This window comes from Solanum pennellii, chromosome 8 (genome assembly GCF_001406875.1).
Source record: "Solanum pennellii chromosome 8, SPENNV200".
Taxonomy (NCBI): Eukaryota; Viridiplantae; Streptophyta; class Magnoliopsida; order Solanales; family Solanaceae; genus Solanum; species Solanum pennellii.
In genome coordinates this window covers 64,890,496-64,906,536 of record NC_028644.1, presented here as the reverse complement: position 1 = coordinate 64,906,536, position 16,041 = coordinate 64,890,496, and the positions used below count along the sequence as shown (strand labels likewise).

Below are 16,041 nucleotides of genomic sequence, written 5' to 3'. Positions count from 1 at the left end.
ATATTTGAGACTGAAAACTTATTCATGGCGACCTTCAGTGTCCATAATATGGAGGATATTATCTCCTCCTAAATTCAGCACAAGTAGATCGTAGTCCGGAACAAACTTCACCTGTCTCGCCATAAATTAGAACGTAAAGCTAAGACTTCAATGATTCTTCTCACTTCATTGGTCACTAAGCCACAGGGTGGCCACAACCCTTGGGTGCACAAGTTTTATCTTATAATTACGGACACATCAGGTTGCTATACAAGAAATAGAAGCAGGGAACTTCTCATGCAAGATTATCCACCAGACAAGATAAACAAATCAACATATCCCATTAGTCATAACTTCACACACACACAAGCATCAATAAAGAATTGAATGTCATCTGGTTCAAGAGTATCCAAAGGGCAAATATAAGAGATTGCTCCTCAAACAAAAATAAACTGTTATTGACAGACCTACCAATACATGGCAGCAATACATCTTGCAAACACAACACCAGGTTTACAAGTTGAACAGGAACCTTTCCTATCCCACCTCCCTAACTACACGACTTATCAACCATGACTAGAAGAACAAGGATTGGGACAACCGAGCCACACTCCAGGGTGCCTATTGAAATGACTCGAATAACAACAGTCACTTTTTTTCGAATCAAAGCACTCACTTCTGTGTCTGAACAGAGTTTGGGACCCTTCTCTATATCCCAGTAATCTTCAGCTCAGGCTGCAAGTACTACGATCACAATGAGGAGCACGATTCCGAAAATCACCAGGAGTAAGCAAGTCTGCAGAAAATGTTACAAGTTAGGGAAATCATTTACAGAGCATATATTGTTCAGTGTAAGGAATGTAAGTATAAAAAATACAAGTGGCACTCAGAAGGGAAAGAAAATACGCAATATGATTGGTTTCTCAACCGGATTCGATATAAGGGCCATGTGAAAATAGAATGGACTGTATGATCTAAAAAAGGAACCATCTAAAGTATCCCAATAGGATGAAACCTACCACTGCCAGTCGTTTCATGACTTCCCTCTCCTATCATACCATCACAGTCAATATGTCCAGTGAGAACACTTGTCAAGACAGCATGTTAATCAAATTTGGACCTTCTATCTACTCTACCAAACATACTCTAAAATGTAGAAGGTATAAACTAAAATATTCCCAAATGCAAAGCACTACTCACTAACTTCTAAATGGTCCTACTGTCACAGTATCAGAATCATAAACCTATTAAAGCTTTGACTTCAGCCAAAGCGATCATGCTTAATCGTACCAGTCATAGAGTTCTATGATCAGTAAGATGAATGGTCATATGTGAGACAGTACCAGAGATGAATTTGATCTTTGGGTCTTTGCAGCTTTCGCAAGTTGCGATCTCCCCTGTGCAGTCGCAGCATGAGCATTCTCAACGTTAGAACCAATATCATCTGCAGAAAACAGAACTGTAAATATCAAAGGACATTCCATATAGAAATTTGGAATACTAAAACAAAACAAAGTGACCTACCAATCATAGCTCCTTGCTCATGAACAAGCACAGCAAGGTCCTTGAAAATTTCATTCACTTCACCAATTTGTTGCTGTATTTCTTGTATTCCCTGCTCTCTTTCTTCGATGATTGCTTCATTAAAGGCTATCTCGTTGTCCAAAAGTAAAACCTCTTGTCTGCAACACAACAAATATAAGTTACTAAATATAGGAAGAAAAGAGGATACATCATCTGATGAGGCAACACCATTACTCTTAGATCACAAAATCACAAAAATAACTCCATATAATGCGTCTGAACTCAATAAAATATGACTTCGGCATATGACCAACTAAAGGAAGCGTAGATAAGTAGTTTAACGTCTACACCAGCACTATATTCTGTTTTAGACAAAAATCATCACCCATCTTATAACTTCCGCGCAGGTTGAGCAGTGTGACTTTTAAGAAGCACACTCTTTGAACAAGCCAACAAGGAAAGAGCGAACAAATTAATCGAATCATCATGGTGTCTATAAACTTAATGCATAGCTGAATTTGATAATTTATGATATTAACAATCTCACAGAAAAGCACAAAATTTAAATAAATCTTCACAAGAGATCAGCTAACTGACCTTCTTGATTCCACAAGGAGAGCTCGCTGTTCTGGACTCTTTTCCGAAGAAACATCTATCTCACTGGCAGTATAACTGTTTACCAAAAGATGACCAAACCAAAAATGAGAGGTATCAATAAAATTGATGGCAAAACATTTCACTTGAGATTGTAAACTAGAGAGAATGAATTTATCATTTCCTGCGGTCTGAGGCAGAAGTTGCCTATATGTATTATTTTCTTTATTATCATGAAAGAGAACATGCGGCACAAGGTCCGAAACTACGTGAATAATGCACCCACCCCTCTACTGTTCTCCACTTAAATACTAGGACCCCCAACAAGCGCTTGACCACACATCCCATGTTGCACTCTTACCACCACATAAAAGCCCTAGGGGACATTGCTTATATGTATTTCATACTTTTTATACTTTTATAAAGTTGACAGAAATTTCATATGATAAAGTACATATGATAAAGTACCATCAGGAAAACTTACCTTGAAGGAAGAACTGCTTGGGGAACAAAAGGTGTATATGCTGTCTCTCTCTCAGCTGCAAGCCTTTGAGCCTTTTGAAACTCCTTCAAGACTGCTTGAAAATCTTTAGCAAGTTTAGCATCTGTTATTTTCTTGCTAGCCTGATAGAAGAAAGCAGGAGTTTATAGTTAATAGTGAAAGAGAAAAGTTAAAGAGTGAAGAACAAGAAGTAAACATAAGCCTAATCAATCAAAAATGATGAGAACCTCATATATATAATGAGGACAGAAGAAAACGAGCATGTGTATTCTGCAAATATATGTCATGGAAATCCATACTGACAAAGGAAAACACAAAGGGGAAGAAGAAATAGGTGAGCTCTTAATACTTACACTGACTTCAACACGATGATCTGTTTCGCTGGCTTGCTTAAGTTTTGCAGATGTATCTTTCACTAACTGCCCAATATGTACCCTCGTCTTGTGCCTGTACTTGAGAAAGTTAGCATAATCCCGAGTGAAACTAAGATATTTAATCCAGTGTTAATTGGTAGTATTAATTAGTACGAGATAACAGCAAAGCCACATATTGGCTAACTAAACACAACAGAATCTCATTATTGCAGCACCACGCTGGAAAACAGAAATTGAACCAGAAAGGTAGTATTGACTATAGATTCTGTTCAAGTGATGGTCAAAACATGCCAGATTCCGCTTCATGATTGCCGCATATCACATTTCTCCTCACCCCACTTATTTGTGGTGAACCATATTACATTCACTTATCACATGGGAATGAGCGACGCAACATTCAACCACATTCCCATTCTAGAGGCAATGATAGGCAAACCTCTTCCGTAAGAACTCACTCAACAACTTGAATACTAATTTGTAGAGTATTGCACAATAAACACCGTATGCACACACAAAGAGAAGTTTCAATATTAAACATAGTAGGGTGGCAGCATTTTAAAAGAATTTGTTCATATAAAAGTCTAAGCTCAAACATCCAACTAGTTAATCTCTTTTCTTTTGAAAAGTAACACTAGTTAATACTTTCAGTAAATCAATTCCAGTTTGAGTAAGTAGTGGAGCAAAGCCTTATTTAACCCTCTAAAAGGCACATGAACATAAAGTTCAAACTTTTCCCATAACATGTATATAATTAGCCTAAAAACATGTTTTATCATTCATCAGAACCATATACTGAACAATATATACTTCCAAGTCATCCAGACGAAGTACAGGTGGAAAAAAAAACTGAAAATGGTTTTCTAAAATTTTGATCTATAATATATTTGCAAGCTTACTGATTTTCTCTATATCAAAACTCTCAAAGTGATCAGAAGAACTCATTTGCACATGTTCAGTGATAATTTAGACATCGCTTTTAGTGTGTGCCATGTGCTGAGGCCTTCCTAAAGAGTTTCCTCAAATGCAGAACATCAGTTTCAAGTATAATGCTCCTTCTGACTCTGTGTGTGTACGCTAAAACTAATACAGGATGAGTTATAAATTCACGAATTAATAGTAAAAGATGAAATCGCCTAACAAAAGTACCACAAAACAGTATCAGTTGACCCGGTCTATCTCAATAAATGATTATGGCTAAAGTGCGACCTCAATCACCACAAAAGCTATAAACTTGTCTCAGAATTAATCCATCAATTGACAATACAGTAAGTCCACAAAACATCAAAATTCAACAAGAAATGTATGCAATTCCAACTGTATTAAAAATTGCAAAATTTCATCCAAAAAATCAGCTTACAACTTCAATTTATCACAATCAGTACAAAATTTCGAGAGCTTACAACTTCTCACGCAGCTCGGGTGTATCTTTGGGTGTTCCAAGTGTATTGACCAGCCTTTGAAACGTTGACACAGCAGTGTTAATCTGGAAAATTCCAGAAGCCACAGCTTGAGTTGGGTCTTGCTTACCATTCATATACCCTCGACGGTGCCCCAATGGTCGACCCGCTTCAAGATCTTGAAAACTCATCTCTTTCTCTTAATATACAATTGGAATCCCCCAAAATTCTCCCACAAAATCCAGGAATCGGAACCTCTACACAAAAACTAAAACAAAGCACCGATCCAAATTTCAACAGGGAAATGAAAACCCTAGAATTTTGGGGGATTTTGGAGATTTGGAAAGAGGGCAAAGAGATGGAACCTTTGGGGTAAGGGAAGAGAGAGAAAATTGGGCGTGAATTGAGGGAGGAATTCAAGGAACAAAAAATTTTATTCTTTTATTTATTACTTCACCTTTTACGTGTCAACCTTTTTTTCCCTTACTATAATTAAAATTAATTTAATATTAAATTCCTTTTCGCTCTTAAAAAATATTTTTTTCCGCTTCAATTCATTACTATAGAATTTAAAAAAGAAACACAGAACTTTAAAATTTGTAATCTAAAATAAGTTAAAAATATTTATGTGGTTAGAAATTAGAGTTTTTTATTATGAGTAAAATGAGTATTCTAAAGTTAAATTATTGCTCCTTTAAATTTATTTTATATGTCATTATTTTCTATAAATCGCTTGACAACACTTTTTATTTTATATATATTTTATACATAAAATATTATATTTTACCTATTATATTTTTGATAGAATAAATAGTTAATTTTATCATTTATTGATAAATTTAATTTTAAAAAATATTAAATAAATATAGAAGGATAAAGTTATATTATTTTTTAACGAAATACAAGATAAAATTATAACTAAAAACTAGAATAAAGGAATTATTAAAAATATGTCATTTATAACTCATAAAGAGATATGTCATTTGTAACTCATAAAATAAATTGAAAAGAGGAGTAGTTTAGAATAAAAATTATTATAATTTATTTTATAATATGGAAGAAAATAAATAGTGGGAGAGGGACACACACAATGATTAAATATGCGTTGGGTGATGGGGGTTAGGTTTAGCGGGATATATTTTTGAATAAATCAGCGCCATGTAATGGCCGGCGAGACTGGTGTGGTTATATAATGTAACAGGTGGATATTGTCGGCAGCTTTATGCGTATGTACTTTGTATATTTAGCTGTTTATATTAGAATTGTTTATAAGACATGCAACACATTTTCTAGTGTAATCAAATAAGCAGTGACGCACGACGCAACAGAATTATAGAATTATTCCATCGTGGGATGGATGTGTAGGTATTCCATCTCATAATACTCTGTTTCATAAAAATTTAGTTTGATTTGATATGTAATTAAAAAAAAAAATTGATCATGTTTAAAGTTATTTTAAATGTATAAAATTGTCTTTTAATATTATAGTTTTAAATATGTCACGTGAAAAATTGTTATCAAAAAAAGAAAAAGTTCACTCTTTCTTAAACAAACTAAAAAAAAAGAAGGTCATTCCTTTTGAAATGGAGAAAGTATATAAATTAAAAATGAGGATATTAAAAAAGGATAAAATATGAAAAGTGAAATTGAGCTCATTCAAGTATATAAAGAGGAGATGAGAGATTGACTATGGACAATTTCTATGAGAGGCAAAGATTAATTGAAGAGGCATTAGAAAAAGATGATTAAAATGATACAATGTATTTTTTGTTTACTTAAAATTTAGATAAGAGGTTGCGAGGAAACGAAAAAGTTATTAGATAGTAATGTATTGTGTTGATATTCATCCTTACTACTAGTTTAATATTGTTTTTGTAATTTTTTATCTTTTGATTTCTATTACTTCGAGCTTTGAATGAATTATTTTGTAGTGATTTTTTTTTAAAAAAAAATTATTATATCTGTTTTTTATTGTGCTTCCATTATTCCTTTTATGTACTACTTTAAAAAATTTCTTTGAATTACAAATCATTTATTAGAAATAACTTTTATAAATCGGAGAGAAAGATTAATATTTGCATAACATTTAAAATTCATTTAAAAAAAACTTGATAAAATCGCACTAATATTATTGTTATGTTGTTACCTCCCCTTTGACATATAAATAATAATGATAAAAAAGAACTCTATTTAAGAACGTTCATCTTTAATATAAAAGGATAGCTTCAAATTGACTCCACTAAAAATAATGGAGTACAAAATAGTGTTGAGTATAGAGAAACATCACACGAAGCTACATTATATATCCAAGGACCATGAACAAGACTTAAAAGAGTATCAGAATGACAAAATAGGAAGTTACTGCTACTACAATAGAAGCTCTCGTTTTGTTTGGAATTGGCTTTATTAAAATTTTAAAAGGGTTCATGATAATCTAAAAATTTAGGATGGAAAGTATCTTTTGCTATGAGCGGTGGGGAGGTACAGTATTTCAAAGGTGTCCAATTAGACGCTTTTTATCGAAAAATTAATTGTATGTATATATATAAGTAAAATATTATTTGTAACTGTTAAATTTAATATGTTGGACACTTTGAATGCAATACTGCGGCTTAGCACTGTAAGGCTTTTCACCTACATTGTAGCTTGTAGGTGTGGGTTTGATTCCTGCGCTTTATAATTACTCTAAGTTGTTAACTTTTTTTCTGATCGTCTAAGCTAATTAATTACATTCTTAATTAGAAATCTAGAACTTCAATGAATTTGATATTTAAATTTTTTCATTAAAATTTAAAATTAAATTTAAATGTAATTATTTAATTTAATAAAAATTATTTTTATAAATCTACTAAAAGAGAAAAAAAAATGAGTTTTTGGGTATAATCATTTCTCAACTATGGCTTAAATATAAAGTACATCGTTTGTATTATAAAAGTGAACAAAAGACATCGTTGATCTATTTAAAAAGTTACAAGATTCATCCTTGTGTCTATTTTCTTTTTAAGAAACTCAGGTCATCAACAAAAAATGTGTCAAGTCGAATGAATATACATACACACGATCATTAAGCTAGTCAAGTTGGGTGATTTTTTTTATTTTTAGAAATTGAGAATTAAAATATTCAGACAAAATCTATTCAAATTCTTAATATTCTTTGTAAAAAAAAATTGTCCAAATACAACTCCATTTTCAATAATTTCAAATAAAGTAATTATTATTAATTTTCACAACAAAATGCCTACATAATTTCACTAAATTACCAGTATTTTTATATATTGTATAAAATGTGAATTGCATTGTCGATACAGTATATATGTACTATATATATATACATATTTTTATTAAAGAGAATCTCTAAATAGTTGCACATAATATTTTTTAAATGATTCTTTTTTTGCATAATCTTTCAAACAATTGGATTCTACTGTATAAATATTTCAAAACTTATGTATCGTTGCAAGTCAATTTACTTGATTATGCAAAAAAAAAAACATATAAACTAACAACACACAAAATTTAAATTATGAGAATAGAATATTTATTTATATCCATATCATTTTTCTTTTTGGGTATCATTGATCTTCTCGATGTAGCTAAGACATAATCAAATTAAAAAGACATATACTTTTTTATTTGTTCAATTAGTTCCTTAACAAAAATAGACTGAAGGATGATTCTTGTTATTTTTTGAATGGTATAAAGATGTTTTTTCTCACTTAGATAATATAAGGATGTACATTAGATTCCAGTCATAATTGAGAGATGAATTTAGCCAAAAACTCACAAAAAAACACATGTTTGATTTTGCTTCCATTATTCATGTCTCGTTATTGTTTTGATCATCATAGATTAGTGAAAGCTTAAATGTAAAAATGATCTAATTTTAAGCTTAATTCCCCCCCCCCCCTTTTTTTTTGTTTGTTCACTTTAAATTAAATAAAATACAAATATTAAAGCTAAATATTATGCAATTTGATTTTTAAAAATTTGAAATATTTATTCGTAAAAAAGGTAATATTAAAATTACACAGTTCAATTTTAATTTTTTCAAAATGCATTCATCGAAAAAAATTTGCTTATGTAATACTTGAACAACCTTCGTAAATTTTTTCTATAGGACATGTGAGAGTATGAATATATATTGATCTATCCAGATCCAATGATATATTCAATAATGTTATATCACTCGAATAATTCTCGATTAATTGAAGAGTTCAAAACTCCACTAAAGAAAAGATATTCCTTTAACATATAGTTACTATCTTTTGAATAGTAAATAAATTGAAGACTTGAAATATTTTTCTTTGTCTTAGCTCACTCTTTCACTACTCTGCCCTCAAAACGCAAATACAATATAATATTTTTCAATCTCTCTTCTTTTTCTCCTCTTCGCAACACAAGAAAGAAAAAAGTATTTGATCAAAAATATACTAAAATTATATTTTCGAAATATGTTTTTTGACAGAGAACGTCCTCTAAATATTTGCAAGTTAACAACTTTCATCTTTCTATCAAATATCGTCAAAAAATTATAGAGTTCTATATAAAAAATATGTACAGTTTACATGACTATGAACAAAAGTGTTCAGGCGTAATTCCATAAAAAGCATATGAAAGAAGAATATTAAAATTCTTGGACACCATTGCTTTATGAAACCAAAATACATAATCTGCTCTATTTCTCATTTACAAAAGCAAAGAAGTTGAAGCTTAATTATCTTCACTTTTTTCAAAATCAAATTGCAGTTTAATCAATAATTTTTTTTGAGACAATCTAATATTGAGGTGATCAAAATTTTGATTGTGTCTCGCGTTTGAGTTTCATTCTCCATTATTGAAAGTCTCCAACAAAGAACGCTGCTAGCATATTTAATTGAGAAGAAACATATTTCAATTGATTTTTTTAAAAAGATATTAAATCACATGAAAAATAAATTTTAAAAAATTATCAAATTAAAAGATTTTGCATAATGCTAAACACAATTATCGAAAAAGTTCACGATAATATTTTTAGCGTATTTCAAAATAATAAATAATTAATCGGTAACTTAATTGTTATGGAATCTAATAGTTTTCTGATAAATTTTAATCAAAGAATAAAATTGTCAATTTTTAAATAATTAAAGAATATTTTATGTCAAAAAATATTTTAAAATAAAAATATAATTTAAGGATGACTGTGACCAAAAACCTGAAAGGAATCATTTACATAATGGTATTTAATTCATCTAGTAAATGAGGTTGTTGTGGATATTAAGTGAGGCAGATCATGTAGTAGTGATTACGACATTTAAGCTTTATTCCGGTACTAAGTGATAAAACATGCCTTAATGATTACATAAGTAAAAAATATATAAATCCTTATTTTTAATTCTAATTTTCCATTTGAGTATTTAATTTTCCTTAGATGGGAATTTTATCAATATTTTAAAAAGCAGCTTGTACTTTGTACATGTATTCGTTTTGAAAATATTCTAAATGTCAAAATGTGAAAATAATATGTACCAATTTTACTTAATAATTTATAATAGAAATTGTTTTAAGTTTTTTATATTATTAATATTAATTTAGCTTACTTTTATCAAATCACAAAAAAACTTGATTGAACCTCAGAATTTCAATACCACCAATAAATTGGACGGAGTGCTATTACTGTTTTATGTTATTTCCATTAAAATTTAGATAATTTAAAATAATTTTATTTAAGAAATTAAAATATAATTCGTTTTTATCCAAATTATAAATATGGAAAAAAATATTAATGTGATGTAGAAGAGAAGTTTAAATAAGAGATTAGTCAAATTATCTTCTACTTTATTCAGTCGTGGCGTCAATTTGGAACAAGTTCACCCGTCACCACCGTCAACGCCGTTAATTCTCGCCGGCTCTTCATTCTCTAAACTCCGTCAACCCTCAATTCTTCCCCATCTCCAAAGTCCTCATAAATCCTCTCTTCTCTCTACTCATTTGCATTTCATTCTCTTCAACATCTGATTTTTTCCGATCTCTCATCGAACTGCTGCGATGTCGGTGAGTAGAAGCTACATTTTGAGTATTACACTTGCGATTTTGTTTTTCAAGTTTTGAACGGATTTTTCTGCTGGATATTCATCTGATTCGATAGCTTTGAAGGTTCCTTCTATTGATTGCTTTTGTTGAAGTTCAGCTACGATTTTTTCTTGTCTTCTTAAATCTTCGAGCTCTGAGATTGAGATGTTTTGAATTATCTGATTACTTCAAATATAAGCTACATTTTGAGCATTCCAGTTGCGATTCTGTTTTTTTATGTTTTTAACGGAATTTCCTGCTGTATATTCGTCTGATTTGATAGTTTTGGATGTTGCTTCTGTTGATTGCCTTTGTTGAAGTTCAGCTACGATTATCTTTGAGCTCTGAGATTGAGATGTTTTGAAGTGTCTAATTACTTCAATTATAAGCTAATATAGCTTTTTAGGTATCTTTGAAATATTTATGTTACTCGTATATTGTTATTGATTTGCTTGAAATCGTCAAAGTTGAAGCGATCAAAAGGAGTATAAGCGACATTGTTGGAAAATTTGCTGTAATAGTATAAAAGTATAAGATTTGCGTTTATTTAAAAACTTGACTAGTTAAAAAAAAAATCCTGGAAAATGTTAGTTTTATGCCTTTTTCATCTGAACAAATATTGTGTATTATCGGAGTTCTGGCTTATATGCGACATATTCTGCATTTGATTAATATAGTAATCATATCATTAGTTGACCAAGTATGGATCTCTAGCTAGTTGGAGTCGACTAGATCCCCTCTACATTCAGTCAACTCTATTTGAGGATGTATCATTCATGTACTTGTATATAAAAAAATTCTGATGTCTAGCCAGCTTAAAGATAATTGTAATTTGATGAATCCTCTATTTTGCGGATCATGCAAATAAACAATTCTTGCACAAACAATTTGAACTTTTACAAAAACATGTTTGGATTATGAGTATAGTGACATGCATTTTCTGGCTCAAACTGTAATTATTTGACTACTATTTCTAGGCCAGATCACTTTTTTATTTTTATTAGAGGAATATTATATTCCTATATACATATGTGTGTTAGAAAGGAGAGGCTGGAGGAGATAAGATCGGTCATCCTCAGATTTGAGGTGGCGTAGTATAATACTAGCTTTGCTACTTCCCATGCTAGTTTCCTAAATTGTGCGTCAATTATGTGAAATTTTGTGCCGTCAATTATGTGAAATTTTGTGCTTAAGGAGACCAAAGAAGTTAGACCAACATCTTCATATGCAATGTTAAGTCACAGGTGGATGTACAACATCTTCAAGGCCAAGGGCATTTTCATACATGAGATATCAAATAAAAGTTGATTTGATATTCATAATTGCAATTTCATGACGTTCTTGTAAAATGACTAGTTCAAAAAACATTACTTTGCTCTTTGTGTGAAAGAGTATTACAATAACTACTAGGCTTTGGTCCCAAATAAGTTGGGGTCATCTAATTTAAAACGAAGATATGAAAGAGTATAAACTATCACTAAATTACATTTCTAACAATGTCAAGCAGCAAAAATGGAAAAATGCATGTTGAATAGGAATAGTGGAGTTGGGGAGTATGTTAATTAGTTTACGGAAAGGGATCAAAATAAACGGGTGTAACTTCTCATTGAATCAGAATCAATCAACCTAATGCTCAAACATTTGCTGATAAGTTTCAAGTCAAGACCTCTCTCATCATATCTTACTCCTAATAGTCCCAAATCTTCATTTTAAATTACTATTACACATCTTCGCATGATCGTTTTGCTTTGCATTTTCTATTTTGTTTTAAAGGATGATAAATGTTGTCCGAATATGTCTTATTGTGGATTACATATATAACTGAAATGTTGAAAATGAGACTGTCTTCCCAAGCTCTTGACAGTGTGCTTTCATGAGCAGGTGAAAACTGTTAAAGTTAGCAATGTCTCCTTAGGGGCATCAGAGCGTGATATCAAGGAATTCTTTTCTTTCTCTGGTGATATTGAATATGTTGAGATGCAAAGGTTAGCGCTTGAGGTTGTTTACCATGTTCTTTGAGTGAATTCGTTCGTTTAGTTTGTCATTAACACCATTTTTTTTTCTTACTTTGTAGTGATACTGAACGAAGTCAAATAGCATATGTTACGTTCAATGATTCTCAGGGAGCTGACACTGCAGTTCTTCTTTCGGTTATCATCGTTCTCCCTATCAGTCAAATTTTACAATTTGTTTCCCTTACTCTTTGCATTATGCTTATATGTGGCTGGGACATCAAGCTGATAATTTGAAATCTGAAGATTGACCATTGCAACAATGTTTTCTCCTATGCGCATAAGTGCATTTATATCAAGTAGTATTCATGATTATTTTTTTCATTAATGTTCTGGCGAATTACTATGTCATTTGAGCATGAGACTGAGATGGTAGTTTTCACTGCTAGAACAGTTATTTTCTAGTAACGAACCTCCATCATGGTCTCGTGCCTTCTTTGTCTCGTTAATATGCTGTTTGCTGGCAGATTTCTTTGCCATGTTTGACTCTGTGTGTGTGTGTGTGTGTGTGTGTAACTGTGTATATATATATATGTATGTATGTATGTATGCATATAATTTTTATTTTATGTTTGACTGTATAAAGATATGAAGTAATGACTTAGCTAATTGACGATGCAATTGCCAGACAAAAAACTTTTTATTTGAGGCCATTATATGTATTCATTTAGATAGTTCTTTGTTTTAGTCATTTAAAATTTTTAAGCTAATTTAAATTCTTGAAATTAGTGCTACTACATAGCCTGGCATTGGGGTTGTTGCTTTCGGTTTTCATCTGCAGAAGTCCAGGTTCTCACTTAAATGCTTATCTAAGAATGAGAGTTTGATTGTAGGGCAGACGATTTTTCTGCAGGGTTCCCTTGAAAAACACTAGGAGTGAGTTTGGCTAACTCACCATATTTGTGTTCCCAAGATAAGTTATCATATAAATGTTATTGGAGAAAAGGGAAAATAAACTTTCTTAGGGCTGTTGGAATTGTGTAAAGTTCTGCTTAAATAGGTTATAAGGAGGCAGGTGCAAGGCTGAAAGTCTGAAGTTTTTATAAGGAAGATCAAAGATGGTGTTCAGTTGTAGTAATTCTTGATTTATGTTGATTACGGAAAAATCTTATTTTTGGTTCTATATACACAAACTTAACTCTTCTCCTAATGTCAATTGCTCATATGTTTATTAGTTTGATGTTATGCTATCTCTCCATCAAAGACCGTTAAGTCTGGTGATCTGCACAAAATTGTCAGATACTTCCAAAACTTTGTTAGATACTTGTAAAAGTTTCTCTATCCTTTTTCGTTCTAGGGAAGATGTTAGAGTGTTCAATGGAATGTTAACATGAGCTAGCACTTGGTAAATAGACTGAACACTGAACTGGAGGTTTAACATCAGGTCAGCATTGAGTCCATGCGGGTGTGAAGGCTTAAATGGAAGGCCATTCATGTTGTTCTCCTTCTCTTCCTAGGTATTGTTGGGCTTTCTAGGATCAGAGGGTATTCAATGAATGCAACCTTTGGCTTCTGTCTTTTTTTTAAAAAATTATAAAATTGGTTTCTGGGTCATCCAGGGTAAAGTAAACTATTCAGCTAGATACCTGCATCCTCCTGCCATGGCGGGTTCAAGGTATCTTTGCCTACCACGCCTTAGGCAGATTGAAAGAAATCAGTTAACTTGTTTGCCCCTTGCTGGGAATCGAACACTGTCTCTTGCAATTTCTTTTCCAGCTTCCTTGACCATTAGGCAGAGATTTGGGTGTGAGCTTTAGCGGATCCCTAAAATGATAATGTAAACTCTTTCAAGTTATTATTTTATATTTTATGATGCAAGTGAGGTATTAATTATGCCAGAAGCACCATACTGCATTTCAGAACAGTGTCAGTATATCCTCAATGCTGACCTCTACCCTGTAACATTTGAAGTTTATATGTTGACAATTCATCTTAAAAAGGGTATTAACAGTTATGATGTAATTCTTATGCAAACAAGTGTATTCTTCCGAGTGGTTGATTTCATTTTCTTTCGAGTCTTTTCCTGCAAATTCTTTTGTAAGGGCTCAAAAAGTCTGATACATCGTGAACTTTACTGGAAGCAAGAAAGTGTCAGTGGCAAGACTTGTGAAATAAATTTGTAGTTTTTCTCACTTTATTCCTAATGTCTATCACTTTTCCCTTTCAATGTGGAGATTGTGGTAGGCCTTGAGTGTTTACAAACATAGAAACAAGAAAGAGTTATCAATAAATTGATTGTATTTATTTCAGGGTGCAACAATAGTTGATATGTCTGTTACGGTGACTTTGGATCCAGTATACCAGCTTCCTCCTACTGCTTTTGCAGCATCAGTGGTAAAAAGAAAAAATATACATACATGTCCTTTGAACATGAAAAAACACTTTTCTTATATGATATTTGTGATCTGCAGCCAACGGGAAAGAAAAGTGCTGGTAATTCAGAATCCGCTTTTCAGAAAGCAGAAGACGTTGTTAGTAGCATGCTCGCAAAAGGTTATATCTTAGGTAAAGATGCTGTAGGCAAAGCAAAGTCTTTTGATGAGAAACACCAGTTGACCTCAACTGCAACTGCTAAAGTGGTCTCTCTCGACAAAAAAATTGGTCTCACTGAGAAGATAAGCATTGGTACTTCCATTGTTAATGACAAAGTTCGAGAGGTGGATCAGAAACTCCAAGTTTCTGATAAAGCAAAATCAGCACTTTCTGCAGCTGAGCAAACAGTTAGTAGCGCTGGATCTGCCATTATGAAAAATCGGTACGTTCTCACTGGCTCCACTTGGGTAGCCGGCGCTTTTAGTAAGGTTGCTAAGGCAGCAGGGGAAGTAGGCCAGATGACAAAAGAGAAAGTGGGAATGACAGAGGATGAGCAAAGGCAGAAAATGGTTACTGATTTCGCACAGGTTCATTTATCTGAGTCTCCGAAAGCTTCCGAGTTCACAGAACATCAGCCAGCCAAGCCTGCACCAGTACAAGGTTTAGTCCTTTGAGTTGAAGGCCCTTGTAAGTATCTTTGAAGACTTCCACCTCGTACTACATTTCATTTTGCAATCCACTGGTTTATAAAGAAATGGCAAGTGTAAAACAGTATGGCCAATACACAATATTTAGAAGATTTATTTTGTATTTGTGCTTTTTACTGCTACAGAATTTGATTGAATTGAGCATCAATGATATTTCCAAGTAGATAAATTTGCAAGTCTTTTGTTATGCCTTGACAGACATACACGTGCTCCCACCCTTTTGCACTTAAAGTTTCATCATCTTTCTTGTTATTTTCATGAGACATCCTTCTTGACTTCAGTAAATTACCATAGATGGTATTTAAGGATATACTTCTGTAGAGTAAATGACCTAACATGCGGATTGTGTTTTACATCGAGTGAGGCGGTTGCTGGGCACCTCTTTTTTACTGGCATTGCAGAATTCTATTTTGGCATTTTTTTAGCATTCTTTTCAGTTTATTGTGTGTGAATGCAGAGTATTTACCAATGTAAAGGGTATTCTGTATTGGCCAAATTTGAAGCAGGGCACACTCTTATTAGTGTGTGTAGTTCTTTAACATTGTACTATAGGAAAATCAGATGTAATTTAGTCATGTATGCCTCAATCCA

General features: G+C 32.2%; 1 protein-coding gene and 1 pseudogene across 2 annotated transcripts; one reads left to right on the top strand and one right to left on the bottom strand.

The window, feature by feature from the left end:
* Positions 1-301: 301 nt before the first annotated feature.
* LOC107028722 lies at positions 302-4,799 on the bottom strand (annotated as a pseudogene). The gene is made up of 7 exons (XR_003579922.1): positions 4,374-4,799; positions 2,953-3,046; positions 2,582-2,721; positions 2,101-2,175; positions 1,504-1,661; positions 1,323-1,423; positions 302-775 (listed from the first exon to the last, which is right to left on the bottom strand). The product of XR_003579922.1 is annotated as a syntaxin-22-like (transcript).
* Positions 4,800-10,160: 5,361 nt separating this feature from the next.
* Positions 10,161-15,651, top strand: LOC107026626 (binding partner of ACD11 1-like). Its single transcript, XM_015227667.2, has 5 exons — positions 10,161-10,400; positions 12,300-12,403; positions 12,493-12,568; positions 14,681-14,764; positions 14,842-15,651. Exons 1-5 carry the CDS (start codon positions 10,395-10,397, stop codon positions 15,415-15,417), a joined length of 846 nt encoding a protein of 281 aa, XP_015083153.1. The 5' UTR covers positions 10,161-10,394; the 3' UTR covers positions 15,418-15,651.
* Positions 15,652-16,041: the final 390 nt, after the last annotated feature.